The 17172-nt window shown below is 46.1% G+C and overlaps 1 protein-coding gene across 8 annotated transcripts in view; it reads right to left on the reverse strand.

Moving 5' to 3' along the window:
* SETD3 (SET domain containing 3, actin histidine methyltransferase) overlaps positions 1 to 17172 on the reverse strand; it is an 80241-nt gene that overhangs the window by 9468 nt on the left and 53601 nt on the right. For 6 of the 8 annotated variants that reach the window (XM_045073486.1, XM_045073509.1, XM_045073492.1 and 3 more), the window contains 4 exons: positions 7867 to 7925; positions 6506 to 6620; positions 1708 to 1782; positions 518 to 684 (listed from right to left, as the gene is read on the reverse strand). In XM_045073486.1, the coding sequence (XP_044929421.1) occupies positions 518 to 684; positions 1708 to 1782; positions 6506 to 6620; positions 7867 to 7925 (416 nt within the window). The remainder of the gene's footprint in view (positions 1 to 517; positions 685 to 1707; positions 1783 to 6505; positions 6621 to 7866; positions 7926 to 17172) is intronic. The other 2 variants (XR_006604755.1, XM_045073506.1) reach the window with 2 other exon arrangements.

A 17172-nucleotide genomic window follows, 5' to 3' on the forward strand; every position in this document is an offset into this window, starting at 1 on the left:
CAGGTCATGATCCCAGCGTCCTGGGATCGAGTCCCACATCGGGCTCCTTGCTCCACAGGGAGCCTGCTTCTCCCTCTGACTCTTCCTTCCACTCTGTCTACCTGTGCTCGCTCTCACTCACTCTCTCTCTGACAAATAAATAAATAAAATCTTTAAAAAAAAAAAAAAAAAAAAAAAGAAACTAATGGTGGCAAAGAATTAAATGAAACAAATTGATCCGGGTCATTAACCTTTTCAAGGTGAAAGACACTAATGATCCACAGTATTTATTTAACTGAACGAGGAGTTCAGGCCACGTGCCCTGGAACGGACCGTGAGTGCTCCCAGCGACACCATGAGCTTTCTCTTAAAACGCTGCTAAGTCTCCCGGCGCCTCTGGCTAAACGTGCTGTGTAGCAGGGACAAAGACACGGAGACAAACCACTCTGGAGAAGTTGTGTTAACAAACCAACGAAACACTACGCAACCGGAAACACTTCAAGGGACACAGGGAAGAGGTGCGCATTTTTATACGTACGTGGGGATGCCGGCGCGGGCCAGGACCTCGGCCTTCATGGCATACAGCCGGTCACTCTTACTCACTCCCAGCTTTATTTTCACTCTGTCGTGTGAATTATTGTCAAAGAAAAAACCACTGTGGATCACAAACTCTGCATTTGACCGAGTGCCATAAAAAATGTAAATCTGAGATGCGGTAAAGAAAAAATAAAGGGATATAAGAGAAATTTAACATCATTCTCGATACAGAGCAGGGCGATGGATCAGTTCTCTACTTCAGCTGGCCTTCCCACTAGGGACACACACCACAGTACCTCTCCTGTGGTCCCGAGACCCTCCGCCACCCGGCCCGAGACAGGTGACGGAGGGCATCCCCTCCCGCCACCGCAGGAGCCGGACTGCCTCCCAGAGGAGCCTGGGCCAGGGGCGCTCCCTGCCTGCCCCCTCCCGCGGTCCCCGGGACAGCGAGACTAGTTCCTGACGGCTGCACCTGACAATACGCGACCGCTCCCCCCTCCTTCTAATACAGGGGTCTCTTCTGGAATGAGGTGTCAGACAACGTCCATCGGACGCTGTCGCACCTAGCAGGAGGGCCTCTAACTCCTCTGCAGGAAGAGCCCATCAGCACTTTGTCAGAGGATGATTGTTCGTTTTGTCTCAGTTGGAACGTCGGTCGACGTCAGTTCCGCTTTTTGGGATTAACTGCTTGGTCATAAGCCCAACAGGCAGAAAGCAGGCATTCAAAGATGCGCATTTTCAAACGTACAGAAAGGCTTGGCCCTGCCCCCACCCAGGTTAGGGGAGAAAAATCCACAGATTAAAGTGGAGTACCCGACCCACGGCTCCGTCCCCTTGTTTTTGCCATCGATATAAACAGCCTGTTCATAAATAAACAAGGTTCTAATCAACACAGAGTACAATGCAGCTTATGGAATCGAAAACTGTGTTCTACTGTCATAACACAAAGTTTATTTTCAGTTGACAGGATCACAAATGTTAGGTCAACTGTGCAAATACATGTGTTCCCATTTTTTTCTTTGTGGACCCAAAGCACAGTACATTTCTTACAACTTTAGGTCACAAGATATATTCCCTAAGCAGTCCTAAATACATATACCCCCCATTTTCTGTCTGACTTAACACCCTCTCAAGCCGATCAGCGCATTATTAACCCTGTGCCCAGTGGCCAGTCCACCTTCTGCCACCTACCTGCTCTCCCGCGCGAAAGTCCCGCAGGGCGACACACTCACAGCGGTCATCTTCCAGGTTGTAGCCGGTGGTGATCTAGACAGAGGAGTGGGGGACAGCTGTGAGCACCGTGGTCTGCGGTCCCCTCACTCATGAGGGTCTTTGTCGGCAGTTAGAAGATAAAGGATAACCAAACGTCCCGCACCCCGCATGCCTTACTAAACTGCGAGAAATTCTTATATGAGATTCCACCCCTTGAGTAAGGGCTCACTCTTAGGAGAATGCGGTGTGTAGGTTCTCACTCACTGGCCTCCAGCAAGCACAGTCACTTGTCACAAAGCAAGCCCCACAGATAGAAGCGAGGTCTCCTGGAGAACGCTAGCTGACTCGCAAGTGTTTCTCCCACGTGTGGCCACCAAGAAACGACAGTGTGTCTTCCGTTGGATAAAGAATCAGGGAAAAAGAAAAGCCTACTTCTAGATTACGCACATATTTTACCCTGAAATTAGAGGAATTGAAACTTTCAGAGAAGCACTTCCAGCTGTGTGCTATGTTCTTAGCATCTCTAAGAACTGCGCGCTGCCCCAGACCTGCCCCAGACCTGCCCCAGACCTGCCCCAGACCTGCCCCCTCCACCAGCAGCTGCATCTCTCCCCCAGCTCTCCTGTTCTGAGCGGCCAGGCGAGGCCACATCTTGACACATAAGGCACAAAGATATTCCTGGTCAGCACCTGAACTCCCAAATTATCCTTTGGGCTCTCTCCTTCCTTGTCATTCCCCTGCATGGCCGAGGTCCTTATCATCTGCACAAACCTTCCAACTACCTTCAAACTCCTTACTGTCCCTCCTGCATCTCTAGTGACACGACAGTGTTGACTTCCTACTTCAAACCTTTCGGGGCCTCCACTCTACCCACAGGAAAAAAATCCAAATTCTTGAGCATGGCCAAGGAGGAGGTGGCCCCTGTCGCCCTCGGCCTCATGAGCTGCTATCCCCCGCTCCGCCGGCCTCTGCTCCAGCTCCCCCATGCCCAGGACCTTTCACACCTGTTTTGCCTGAGTCTTGACTTTTTTAGGGGTACCTGCCCTCCCCCTACCCAACCACTCTGCACTCCCAGAGCCCCTGTGCTGTCACCGCTCTCACCCAACACCTGCCCCACCAGCCAGACCTGGAGCTCCCTTGCCACTTCTGTCCCCAGGGCTGAGTACTCTGTACCCGACACCTGAAACACTTTGAGAATATTTACTTGATGCGTGAACCACCAGGTCAGGAACAGGATCCCCGATTTACGTCAAAAGCTCTTTCTTAAGACATCTGCCCTTCAGAGCAGCCCCCCAATCTCTCAGATTGTCTGAAACCGTTGTTCATGAATTACTCTGACCTCCTCATTCTGTCCTGAGAATCAACATTTCAGACCATTACAACTGCTACTTGCTAATAAAGGTATCAACAGCTTGGATCCAAAAAACTACTTCTGAGTCCAGGGCATGGCATTTTTAGGAGGGAGGGCCATGTGACGATCATCCTTAAAGCCAGTATCCCCAGAACTAAGGGTCCATGAACCGCATCCGTAGAAATCCCTCACGCTGCTGCTCTGCAAACCAACAGAGACACAAAAGCCACGACAAATGAACGCAGCCAGGTATCCGGCACGTCTTCACTCACAGCACAGTTAAGACACTTGATAAAATCAGCTCTGTGAAGATCCTGCCCAATGTCAAAATCACTCAAAACAGGATTCTGATAATAAGGATGGAATAGGAACCGCCCATGAACTCCCAGCCCTGAAAGTCTGCAGCTGCAGTGTGTTTACACGGGGCCTGGCAGGAGCAGCAGACAGCAAGAGCGCAGTCAGGGAAGCAGGAGGGACAGGGAAGGGCCAACAAGAAACAAAAAAAAAATAGGGAGAAACACAGGAGACAGACAACAGGTCGGGAAGGTAGGCTCACTGAAGGGGAGGCATGGCGATGTTATACAGGGCACCCAGGGCAGCCTGCCTGGAGGAATTCTGTGAGTGGTCTTGCGGATATCAGAGGAGTAAGTGTTTCAGACAGCAGAAACAACCCGTGCAAAGGCCCTGAGGTGGGCGTGTGCTGGCATCTGAGGAAGCCCAGGGTCTCAGAGCTGTGTGTGTTGGGAGTATAGCGGGGCCAGGCTGAGCAGGGAGCCTTGTCTGCTACTTACAAAAACCTGAGACTGCACGTCTTTGTGATTGGAAGTCTTATATAAACCTAAATGTTTTGGATGTTTTAATACTCAACCAGAAAGACCTTGAAAAAGAGACTCTCTCAATTCTGCTTGAATTTCCCAACGCCCTTCTATCCCGACCGGGAGAGTTACACAGTCAGTGCAAGGGCTGGTTCCTCCAAAACACTTTAACTACTGGAATGGACACAGCGGCCTATAAACCACTTGGTGTGTCGCTCTCTGCACAAATGGAACGAGCTCAAGAAAGGAAACCTGCAGCTTAATTCTAAACCAGCCGCGCAGAACTGAAAAATACATCACATCTTACAATTTAATATGATGTCCATGAACTCGTCTGAGTCAATCTGTTTCTCCAAGTGGCTAGGAAATGGGTTCACATGTGCCGCCACCTCTGGCCCAGGTGCGAACCCTGCCTTTTTTGTTCTTCCCCGATTCTCTGCCGCTCCTGGTTTGGAATTACTGCCACATGCTCGGCTCTCCCATCTCCACTCCCAGCACCAGGTTTTTGTCAGAAGCACAGCGTTGCTGGGTTACAAATTTCTACCTACTCCCTCGGTGACAGAACAGACAGACAACGAATGTCAGGACAGACACACACACGACAGACAGTCGACTGTCTGAAAAGCCAGGCCTTTATTTCAAGGACCTTATTTTTAAAAAGAGATGAAATGTTATCAAATGTGATATACTATACTTCATAGTGTTAAAATAGATTCTCAAATTCTATCAGACACAATCTCCCTTGAAGTCTCGGGATGAGCACGGAAAATGGTTCAGGCGAGGTGTACGGAGTTCAGCATTCAGGGAAAACAACCGCTGTAAGGAAAGGCACTACCATCCTGCACAGACCTGCTGAAGGCCAGCAAGGCTTCGCCAGCTCTGCGGCGGGACGCAGACTTCACGAACAGCACTAGAGAAAGACAGCATTCGTGCTTGTCCCCGGTGCATTATTTTTATTTTGAGATGAACTAACTTTTTGTTTTTTACTCTTAGAGGCAAAGAGTGAATAGTTTAATCCCATTTACACAAAAGCAACACCAGCACCAGCATGGGTGTGAGGGTGTGAGGGCAAAAATGCACACAGAGAGAAAGGCTTGCACAAAACCACAGACTGTGTACCTGCAGGGTGCTGAGTGGAGGGACCCGGGCCACAGGGAGGCCGGGTGCTAGCAGGTTCTGGCGGGGAAGGGAGCCTCCGCATTCCATTCCCACAGGAGCATCCGTTAAACTCCTTTTGTTTGTTTACAATAGAGTACGGAGCTTTTTAAATTTTAGAAATAAAAAAATAAACTCGAATGATCAATCAAGTTTGGGACCCAGTGAAGCAAAATACTATAGTCAACCATTAAAAGCTTTTTGAAAAATTTTAAAAGTTTGATCTTATAACCAGTATAAGGTAGCCCTGAAGGGAAAAAAAAAAAGAATGGAAGTAAATAAAACATGCTGCTCCTTCCTGTGGCTGACTGAGTGAAGCGCGGCTGAACTAAGGCAGGAATACAAGTATGGGGGGTGTCTCTTCACTCTCTGCACGAGTGCGCCTGCCGCTACACCTTTCCAAATTAGCACCAGCATATTCTAGCTTCAAGTGTCTGGCACAGGTTAACATGTGTTCTGGCCGTTCTGTGGGTTTAGACGTGAAATACTCACAGCATTTTTTAAGCCTGTTCATAGGACCGCTAATAGTACCGAAGGGAGCTGATGTTGAGAACAGAGTGAACGAGAAGGTGACCCAGCTGGTGTTCCCGCATAATGCTTAAAAATGCACAATATTCTGAAGTTGATCACATTTCTGGGCGCAGATATCAAGAAATCTCAGACAACCACCTCAGCACAGAGCGCGCGTCAACCTCTGCCGCTGCCAGGGATCCAAAGACCGCGGAGGAACAGGGAGCCAGCTTCCACGGCTTCCTCCCCTCCCGCATCGTAATTAACAATCATCCCCCAATTCCCTTATTTTCTTAGTGTCTCCTACCCATGCTTCCCACGCCCGAGATGCCAGCGCTGCAGGCGAGGCCAGGAGCCAGCCGCCCCGGCGCGCCTCCTCCTGCCCCAGCACCAGGGAAACCAGCAGCGGCTCCTGAACAAAAGCAGGTTACTAAGCGGGCCGAGGATGTGGCGGCGTGTCAGGCGGAGGGAGAGGGAACAGGAAGCAATCAGAGAAGGCACACAGCCGGGAATGTAGTCAGCAAAGAAAGAAAACAAGGAACAGAAAAGGAAAAACAAGAAAGAAGAAAGTTGTGTTTTTTTTTTTTCTTCAATCATCAGTATTTTAAGGAGAGTAAGAAAAAAAACTTTGGTTTAGCCTGTGGTTCAATAACATAAGAAAATGAATGTTTAGGCTGGAATTATGGCTTAGCAAATAAATGCAGTTCACTGTGGTTTTTGAAAGTGGAGTAAGATTCAAGTTCCTGGTTTTTAGGATTAAGCAAATGCAGAAAGAGAAAAACACCAGCTTCTCTTTGTGGGAGGCTGGAGGGGTGTCTCGGCTTGGTTCTGCTTGCTCCCTATGGAGAGCGGCAGTACAGGGGCCTGATCTGTCGGTGGAATGTCCCCTCTAAAGCTTATTCACCCCAGCTCCCCGGATTAAACACAACACAGAGGGGGTCATTACCAGGCCGTTGGTGTGATTGCACATGTCCCATAACGGAATCAGCGCCAGGGTCACCCGGGAACCGTCCTCCGTGGGAATTTGGTTTTGTCGAGTCATAACAGAAGAGACTGCCCACCTGTAAGGACCAGAAGACAGGTGAACTGCGGCAAGCACATGGCAGAGCCCAGTGCAGTGAGACCTCAGCCAGAAACTACGGTTTGCCTGACGCCTCACCCACGCTCACAACCTTCTCCGAGGCGCCCCAGGGGATGGCTGCCCGCCTTCGCCATCATTTAAAATTTAATCTAGGGCTGAGGGGAGGGATGGGGACCCAGAAGGGAAACGGAGACAGAGAAAACTCAGGGGTGAGGATTAAGGGGGGGATGTTCCAGGGAGACAGAGGGTCTGGAAGGAGGGCCGGGGACAGAGATCTCCAGGCCTCCGGTCTTCACCAGGGCCGGGAACCCCGCCCCCGAGCCCACACCACCTTCTCCTACCCAAATGCTGACTCTGCACCTGCACAAGCCTCAGTGAAAGGCAAACAACGTAACTCCTTTTTGACCAGAGACCCCCTAAGAGTCTATCAGATGAGGCGTGCTATTTTTTATTATGCTGCACAATTAAGTCTTTTGTATCATTTCAGTCATATGTGGAATTAAAGAAACAAAACAGAGGATCATAGGGGAAGGGAGGGAAAAATAAAATAAGATAAAATCAGAGAGGGAGACAGACCGTAAGAGACATTTAACTCTAGGAAACACACACGGCTGCCGGAGGGGAGGGGCGTGGGGCACGGGGTAGCCGGGTGACGGGCCGTAAAGGAGGCACGTGGTGGAGTAGCCATTGGATGGTATACACAACTGAAGAATCACTCAATTCTACCCTGAAACTGATAATATACTATATGTTAATTAACTGAATTTAAATTTTCATAAAATTCACTTTACACTGAAATAGTCTATAAAGGGGGAAAGTCCTCATGACCACCCTACATGAAAGTTCATCTCCACTATCACTTGCCCACCTCAGCTAACCCCACCACTACAGGGGAGGGCTATTTGTGTGTTAGAAAAATGCCGATCCTTACCCCAGCTGCCATTAGAACTTCGGCAAGACTACCCTGTCCCAGGGCTTTAACTGGTCACAGCAGGTCACCTCTTACTTAATACTCAAGTAAGTACTTAAGTATTTAAGTAATTCCCACTTCCAAGATCCCCAGATCACTCAGAAACCACCCCCCAACACACACAATACACAACACACACCAAAGATGCAAACAACCACACCCCGCATCGATCCCTTGCCAAACCCCAACACACACACACACACACACACACACGCATAAACACACACACACACACACACATCCTCCCCACACCAACCTGTAGTCCTCATAAGTGAAAGCATCTTTCAAGGGAAGTTTGTTGGCATGAGGATGGGTCTGGGAATTAGAAGTTTCAGAAAGCAGACGTGCAAAGAGAAAAGGGGAAAACAGAAATCAGTCAGCAGAATTTCATTATTTAGCTGCCTAACAGATCCTAACAAGAGCCAAATGAAGCAGGAGGCGTCCAGCCGCACTACTGAGGGATCACCATGCTCTCCGGCTCTCATACATCACTGTCAACTTAATTTGTTGTGCCCAGCAGCCGCCATAAATCTGCTTCCTCATATTTCGATACCAGAACCCACAGACACCACAGAAAGAGGATTTAAGGTGGACTGACTTTACAAGCGGTGGGCAACCCACATTCTGAGAATCTGATCCAAACGGAAACCGGGAGCCTCCAAAGTTGGGGCTGTCCTGGCCTTCCTCGAATCTTCTCCCCATAACAAGCCGCACATCCCTCAGGAATACATTGCAAATCTCGTCTTATATCGATAAAAGGAACAATTAAAGGCACTCTAATAAATTGAGGCTTCTCTCATTTATCTCCAACTTAAATCATTTGGACGGAAATCAACTTATGTGCAGATGAATCATAGACGTAAGTGTGGCTCAAGTCCGGAGAATCAAGAAACGCGCTGTGTGAAATCATAAATTTTACAAACAAGACAAAGATAAAACAGAGATTGGCTACCTTTCTTTCCCTCTGGACAAAACAACATTTGGTAAAAATGTCCCAAACCTCACACTTACGAGAATGTTTTATCTGTTCCTTTTCTCTCATCACAACAACCCTCCCACCTTGGGCCTTTAGAGCGGACAAAAACTTTGTTTCAGTTAAGAAATTAGAAGTTGTTCGGGGCCTGGGGGTGCTCAGTGGGTTAAGCCTCTGCCTTCGGCTCGGGTCAGGACCTCAGGGTCCTGGGATCGAGCCCGCATCAGGCTCTCTGCTTGACAGGGAGCCTGCTTCCCTGCTCTGTCTGCTGCTCCCCCTGGTCCTGATCTCTCTCTATCAAATAAATAAATAAAATCTTTAAAAGAAAAAAGTTGTAACAGCATAATTTTAATCTCTGGCTCCAGTTCCGGTCTGACAGACAGACGGCAGCAAGTGACCAAGGGAGCACACGGCCATCTCTGCGCCACGACAAGACCCCGCGGTCCGGTCTCTGCACCGCTGGTTCATGCTCGGAGTCAGTGTGCACACAGTCTGGACTCCTGACACATTAGCATCACAAGTGCACGGCCATTTATCATCGCTCCCTGTAATGTACTCGCTGGCACCGCGCGCAGGACAGTAGGGGATGAGGTAAAAGTGGCTCAAACCGTAAATCAATTAGAAAACAAAAGCTTGTGCTCAGTGCGCAATTTTAGGCAAATTATATATTACAAAAGGCTGCCAATTGGGTGTTAGCTCCCAGGTGCCTGCGCTCCCCTCTAATTCTTCACCCAGTTTTAACCCTTCGGAAGGAAAGTCAAAATATAGAATTATATGTGTGTAATTTGGAAATGCTGCAGGAACATAGATGAAATTTAAAAAGGTAGGTTTCAAGTCAATATATAAAATGACTTATCGCCCAGAGTAAATTTCTAGCTGCTGGTGATAGATCGGGATTTTCTACCTCTGTTTTTAAAAAAAAAAAAGAGAGAGAGAAAAACAAAAAATAAAAACCAAAACCTGATGCTCTGGTCAACCCCAGCGAAGATGCAAGAATCCCAGAGCCTGAAGCTTCTTTCCCTTTTCTCTGTAATGAATGAAAATGCAAAGGCCATGTTCTAAGAGCCCTAAAGATGCTGTCCATTTACCTTTATAAAATTTAACCGTAACAGTATTCAGGTTTTTCCTTATAAAAGTACAAATTCAGGAGGTAAGAACTGCCCCTCCACAAACCCAGAACCACTGTGCGGGTAAGAAGCACCACAAAAAGGGCCTCGGCTGCCGAAACCCCCTCACTTACAACACGGTGACACCTCACAGCTGTGCCACCGCGGACGGGGGCAGGATGGCGCGCACACACCATCGCTCTTCAAACTCTAGGAGGTGGGAAGCATTATTGTTTCTGCTATTTTAACATGCTTTAATTCACTTAAACTGTGGAATGCACTATGGTATTTGAGAGTTGGTAAATTCCAACACTAAATCCCATAGGTACTAAGAATTTGATCCACCCTCCCCAAAAAAGTCTGACTTACTGAATGAGAGGAAGGATGACAATTTTCAGAACTAGAATGCTGAATGTCAAAACGACCTGAGCAAGGGTCTCCCACCGCTCAGGACTCTGAAACCTCTTTCGATCTGCAACCTTACTCAAATAAGGCGACCTCCTCAAAAAGGCCAAAAAGACAGAAAACAAACTCTCCAAAATGTTTCCCTTCCTCCTATTTAAATGCCTTTCTTACCAAAAACAGAAGTTCATACTCATTGTCCTGATGAAGTCATAAAGACAACTCACGGGGGAAAATAAATGCTTTCTTCAGATTAATTGTGACAAGTATTTTGGCTGTCCACACAATATTTGCCGAATCTGTTAGAAATAGTTGTTCTTACATGCTTAAAAATTAAGGTGTGCCTCTTGCACGTAATTCTGATATAAAAAGCTATTCTGCCACAGAACACAGGCACTTAACAGTTATGCTGAAGCCCAATTTAATCTGACACTACAAGAAAGGCAAACGCCGTCCATGTCAACAGGCTCTCACCACTGTGGCACGATCGCCACCTACTGGCCTCAGATTAGAATAGGCAGAGCCGCAGAGTTCCTGGATTCCTGAATTCCTTCCCTGGGTAAGGCCTACATAACAACTTAAGGATACCCAAACTAGGGTTTATCTAGAAGAGCTACTGTTACAGCTTTACTCAAGCAAAATTTGTTTTGTTAAAAAAAAAAAATCAAAACAAAACAAAAAACCTACCCTATCTCTTAAAAGTATTGTATAATACTTTTACAAGAATCCTGAACCACTGAAATACTGAAAATGATTTGCGTGTGAAAAACATTGAACTCTGAAAAGAACTATTTTCACATATCCTGAAAAAATGAACAAGAATAAGAAAAACACCTCCTTCAAACACTCTTGAAGCTCTGGACAGAATGATTTTTTTTTTTTAAACACCAAGTCTTTTTCCTGTTGAAGATCAAGTTAAGGTTTAAAACCACATCTTGCAAAAATGTTAATACTAACCCAAAGTTATTTGAAAGCTCCTAAAATGTCCTTAGATAGTAAGTCTTTAAGGTCATCCTTTACAGGCAAGATAACAAACGTTCCTCGCTTTATAAAGCAAAATCTGATCAAGACTTTGTTTTTCATGACATATCTTCTCCAAGAGAACACATTTCTAACTTGTACTTTAGAAATAAAAAAGTTTATTAAAGCAGAAAGGTTACACATTGTGCCCAATTAGTCTCAGCTGTGACTCGTTTCCGAGACCCGGATCTACGTGGGATGGCAGGAGCGCCGCCACGCAGTGTCAGGGCAGGTCTGGGATCTGCCGAAGCGTTCGCTCCCCCCCCCACCTCCCACCCCCATAAAGACAGGGTTAGAAACTAGCCACAGAATTTTCTGCAGATTTTCAAATGACTGATATTTTTGCTTTCTTGAGCATTATAAATATTTGAAGCTGGAGAAATAAAGAGGTGGCGAAGCTCACAATCAGTCTTGAAGCCCGAAAGAGCTTTTACTCTTGAAAGAAGACTCCAGTTTCCTTACGCCAACAGGCAACCCAGTGAAGTCCTCTTCCACTCCCTTTTCTGCCAAAAGGAGGTATTCCAGATGAGACACAGTAATACTGTATCTAGTACAAAATAATCACTGTGTTTGGGAAAGATTAATATCTAAAATCGCTTGTTTGGCTTCAATAAAAAGAAGTAATATTGCTAAATATGTAAGTATGACATTTTGAAGAATTTACCATATTGCATGGGTCTGGTAGCTATGCTTAAGGAAATTAAAAACCACTACAGTCAGCATATTTGATCCTTATTAAAGTTCTGTCTTGAACTATCAGTCACATAAAACAAAAATAAACCGAGAGGAAATTTAAATAAAACCTATGGATTACAAGAGTTTGAAGATGAAAAAATGAACAATATTCTGGCTTTAAAAAATTGATTTAGCATGCAGCTTCTCTTTATAGTCCCTTGATAAAAATGAAATCTCCCTAACAAACACTTAATAAAACCTGTCAATATCTCTGGAAAGAAAAATGACACAAATGCATTAAGTATTAAATACCCTTGGAAAAAGTCACATATTCCATGAATTTTTGATGCACTATCTTGACATTAATGTAAAACCTTGATATTTATAATTGACAGAGATTTAATAAAGTAGAAAAGAAGATGGTTGCCGCCTGGCATGCCGATTGCTGGGCTGATCCGAAATGAGAGACACAGACGCGTGCTTAAACTAAATCAACAGTTAATATGTGTTACACAGATCAGCTGCAGCCTTATTTTAAGCTCATACAACAAACCTTTGTGGAGAACCAAAATAAGCAGACTTCGTTATTATGTGAATTCCTGATTCAGAAACATCTAGTATGGGAAACAGCTTTGCAACAGCTCTGCACACGAACAAAATGCGTTTGACTTAAAGTTTGTTTTCTTTTTAACATCTAACAGAAAGCATTTTTAAAATAAACCAAACCAAAGTTAAATGCTCCCACATACAGAGAGAGCGGCATTTCCTAAAATAATTCTCCGAAGGAATGTATTCAACCTGAGGAAAGATTCAAAACCCTCTAAGGGGAAAAAAAAAAAGGATTAAAACACACAAACGGCCCCTGAGACACAAACACCAAACACTTTTCAAAATCAGATCTTTACTTTTCTAAAGAACACTCACCTCCCCCTATGCAGACTTTTATGAGGAAATCAAGTTGAACACATTCAATAATCACAGAGGCATTTAAATATACTAAAAGGAGAGTGGCTCAGTTCATAAAAATGACTCCTAAATACTGTATTTTAAACAATTTATAGCCTACTAGAATATGTAATTGTTAATTTCAAAAATATATGTGGTAGTTCAGTGACTCAGTAATGGCTCCACAGTACCAGAGAAGGCAAAACACGTAATGCAGAAGTTGTACCTGGTTTAGGCTGATTTAAAAAAAAAAAAAAAAGGTAATAGCATGCAATTAAAATTTTCCAACTAAAATATGATGAAGATTATATTCAGCTTCACTTCTTAAGTCTATATCGAAAGGGACACCACAGTTAGCTAGCTGTGGGCAGTCACACCTAATTCTGGTGATGGGTCCATTTCTCTCATTTCTACAAGGATAAAATCCGTCCCCGCACCTCAGATCTGAACTGTGGGTGGACACAATGACACGTCTGAGGGCCGTGACCCCTCCTCACAGAAGCAAGAGCTCTTTGGTGCTCTCCATGCCCCGAGAGACTCCTCCACAGAGCAGCCCCATGGCATCCTCCCTAAGCCCAGCGTGGCTCGGGCTCACAGAAATGTTAGGTCCGCGCAGACTAGGAGAAGAGCGAGGCGAAGGCAGCTCTACCCCCCGGTCCCGGCGCGGGGGCGGACCCCTGCTCTCCGACGCGATTCCACAACGTCACAGAGGGAAGGAGGCCGGAGGGTGATCCGAAGACAAGAAGGGCTTCCCCCGCAGGAGGAGGAATGAAGGAGACAGGGCAGGAGGGAAACAAAAAAGAAAAAAAGGGGAACGTGGTCAGGGCAGGGGAGGACAGCAGGCGAGGAAGGGGAAAACGCAGAGCGGGGTGGGCGGTGGTGCCGAAGCGAGATTTCCACGGAGCTTTCCACGGAACACGGACGCGTCTGGCCCAGGAAGGCCGCCCGGGCAGCACTTTCAAGCTCACCCGCCCTGCGTTCTCTCAGCAGACACAACACAGCTGAACGGAAGGACAAACTGCAGAAGAGCCACGGGGTGTAAAAGCTGGCTCGGATGACCACACGTCCGAATCACAGCAGGGCTCGTGTATTTGGCTCTTGAGGGGAAAAAAAATCGATTTTTAAGACTGTTATTTTTCAAAGGCAGATTACATTCAATTCTTCAGGGGATTTTCCACCATAAAGTTCTTTGAATTCACTCAATCTGATCAAATAAATATGTCAATACACATAAAATTAAAATTATTTGCTTTTCACTTATATACATATATTTAATTTTTCTAGAAAAATGTGTATTACCTTGAAATAAAAATGTTTAAATTAAGAAAATAAGATTAGTGGAAAAAATATCAACATTCAATAAACTTACAAAATTACTCTAAGATGGAAGAATTGGTTTTTTTATTAGAAGTCACTGAAATCTGTAACCTGTATTCAGTTTAAATTAAATTGAAATTTGCTGAAACACTGCAAAAGATATGCCTCCTCAAAAAACTTTACTAGTCACCAACTGTAAACCCTGAAGATAGACAACCAGGAACCAAATACAGTCATGATCAATCAGCATTTTCTGACCGCCAACCATGTATCCACTCACCAAATGTTTACTGACTCAGGGTAGAAAAGAAATGAAGATAGGTTAGGACTAGAAATTCATTCATTGAACAGATATTTTATTTGCTGACCATGTGAAACGGAAGATGCTCTGGCAGGTGCCGTGTGACGGGTGGACAAAAAGGCATGGCAGTGCCTCGGGGGTTCTGCCCAGCGGCAGTCAGGTAGGTGAGTCCCTTAACACAAGCCAGGAGACCCCGCTCCAGGGCCACCCTCACCAACCACCCTGGGCTCCCTGCTCTGCCTCCTCCGGGCCGACCCCAGCCTGCCGCCCCATGACTGTGCGTGTGCAAGTGCACGTGTGCACACATATGTGCATGCGTGAGAGCATCTCAGGCAGGTTTCTAGTGAGGCAGGGGCCTCGCCTGTTCCGACCACCAGAGACTCTGCAGGGGCTCGCCTGGTGCTTCAATCAAAGAACTCTGCCTCCTTCAAGGGCGAAGGAGACATTCTACCCTTTGCTGGGTGGCAGAGGAGGTGCAGACCTTGTGGAATTAGATTTCCTCTCTATGGCTCCCCTAACAGCCCAGACCGGAAGCAAGACACAGGTGACAACTTCCCAAACCACCATGACTCCATGGGGGGGGGGGGGGGGGGGGGCGGTGAGCGGCAGGGCCAAGGGACCAGGTGAGCTGGCTGCAGTGCGGCTCCCACCAGGGAAACCGGGACCTCCCCCTCCTGGTCTGAGAGGCGTCACACAGGCTGCAGAAACACAGCTTCCTTCTCCGTTCCTCCCCCTCCCATCCAGTGTGAGGAGGATAGTCTCCCAACATCTAGGGGTCAGAGAATATTCTTGCTTCCTCCCACTCTTCCCCCAAATCTACCTTTAAACACATCTATCTGAGAGCGCTCTGCTCTAAGCGTCCAGGAGGGAGCAGAGGGGACCACGCGCGCAGTCCTCTGTGCCGGATGGTCACGAGCACCCCTCCTCCCAGCAGTGCGTACCTGTGCAAAGGTCAGCCCGTCCCTTCCTGTGTCATCTCGCACCACAGCCCAGCACCCTGCGCCTCCGTTTCCCTGCTTGGAAATGGGGCTGGACAAGTAACCTCTATCTTCTTTTAAGTTCTAAAATCCTTTGTTTCATTGTCTTTTGACACTCCCCACCTATCTCAATCTACCGATTAAGCTAAGGACTCGACTCCCTAATCAAGAAGACAATTCTAGCACATAATCTGTGCTTCTCGATAAGGTACTTACACTTGCCGCTCCTCCAACTTATCAGTAATGAAAGGGGAGATACACAGAACAGTAAAAATCAGTTATTGTTTCCGAAGGACACATCTGCATTAAGGAAGCAGGCTCGGAATTCCTCGTCATCAGCTTCTTAGTACCTTATGTTTCATTTCAGCTATTTCAGATTTCAGTGATTGAGGATAAAGACTCTGGACTCTGGTCAAAGTAATCAATCCAGCATGGTCAGAGTCCCCTGTCACTTGTAAGATGAGAGCATTATGACCACCACTGCGAAACCGATCTCCTTGATGGGATGACTGACACTCAGAGCATGCATAGAAACTCTTGTCCTAGTACCATGTTTGGTGCATAGGACGGCTCTCTGCATCCAGGAGAGAGACAGAGAGGAGGCAGGGAGGGAGGGAGGTTGATACCAGCGGTGGCCATTCGCTAAGCACTCTGTGCAAGGAACTCTTTCGAGAACTTTACATGTATTTATCTACGGCTGACCTTGAACAACACGGTTTGAATTGTGCAGGTCCACTTATCTACGGATTTTTTTACAGTCCAGTCCTATAAATGTATTTTCCTCTTCCTTGGTATTTCCTTAATAACATTTTCTCTCCTCTAGCTTACTTTATTGTAAGAACACACTACATAATACATGTAACAAACTACATGCTAATCAACCGTCTCCATTATCCGTAACACTTCTGTCAACAGGTTATTGGTAGTTAAGTTCTTGGGGAGTAAAAAGGTGTAAGTGGATTTTCATTGGGGGTGGAAGGGGTCAGTGTTCCTAACCCCCGCATTGTCCCAGGGCCAACTATAATTTAATCGTGATGGTCGGGAAACAGGCACTGTTATTACCTGTGCTGCTGCCATCACTGATGGGCACAGAACAGTATGGCCAAGGTTGCCCAGTAATAACTGGTGGGACTGGGGAAAGACTCAGGCCACTGTTTTCTGGATGTTACTTTAAGGCAAAGGACAATCAGTTGTCCTACTTTCATAAATACAGTGTAAGCTCTGATATGGTAAGTACATTTTTTTTCTTGATGGAATTCTAGAAAAATGTTTGGTAAATATTTCTATCATTTAAAATTCAGGATAAATTCCTGGGTGGTTCAGTCGGTTAAGTGTCTGCCTTTGGCTCGGTTGTGATCTCAGGGGCCTGCTCAGCCCAGAGTCTGCTTTTCCCACTCCCTCTGCCCCTCCCCCAACTTGTGCTCATTCTCAATAAATAAAATCTTTTAAAATTTAAAAATCTTTTTCAAAATTAGCAATTCACACACCCATACCCCTGGGGCTAATAATACATTATATGTTAATAAAAAACTAAAAATTAAAAAAAAAAAAAGAAAATGAAAAAAAAAATTTTTTTTCAAAATTAAAAAAAAAAAAAAAAAAGTAAAATTCAGCATATTGGGCCACCCGGCTGGCTTAATCAGAAGAGCACATAGGACTCTTGATCACAGGGTTGTGAGTTCAAGCCCCACATTGGGTATAGAAATTAAACAAACAAACAAACTGAAAATTCAGCATAAACCCAAACCTGCCACCCCAGCAGAGCAGCCTGCTCTGGGAAACTCCCTCTGTGCACTAGAATGCCTACAACAGCCAGAGCCAGGACCGTGCTACCAGCCGTGCCAGA

The sequence above is a fragment of the Mustela putorius genome, unplaced genomic scaffold (genome assembly GCF_011764305.1).
Source record: "Mustela putorius furo isolate JIRA1106 unplaced genomic scaffold, ASM1176430v1.1 tig00000129_pilon_pilon_pilon, whole genome shotgun sequence".
Taxonomy (NCBI): domain Eukaryota; kingdom Metazoa; phylum Chordata; class Mammalia; order Carnivora; family Mustelidae; genus Mustela; species Mustela putorius.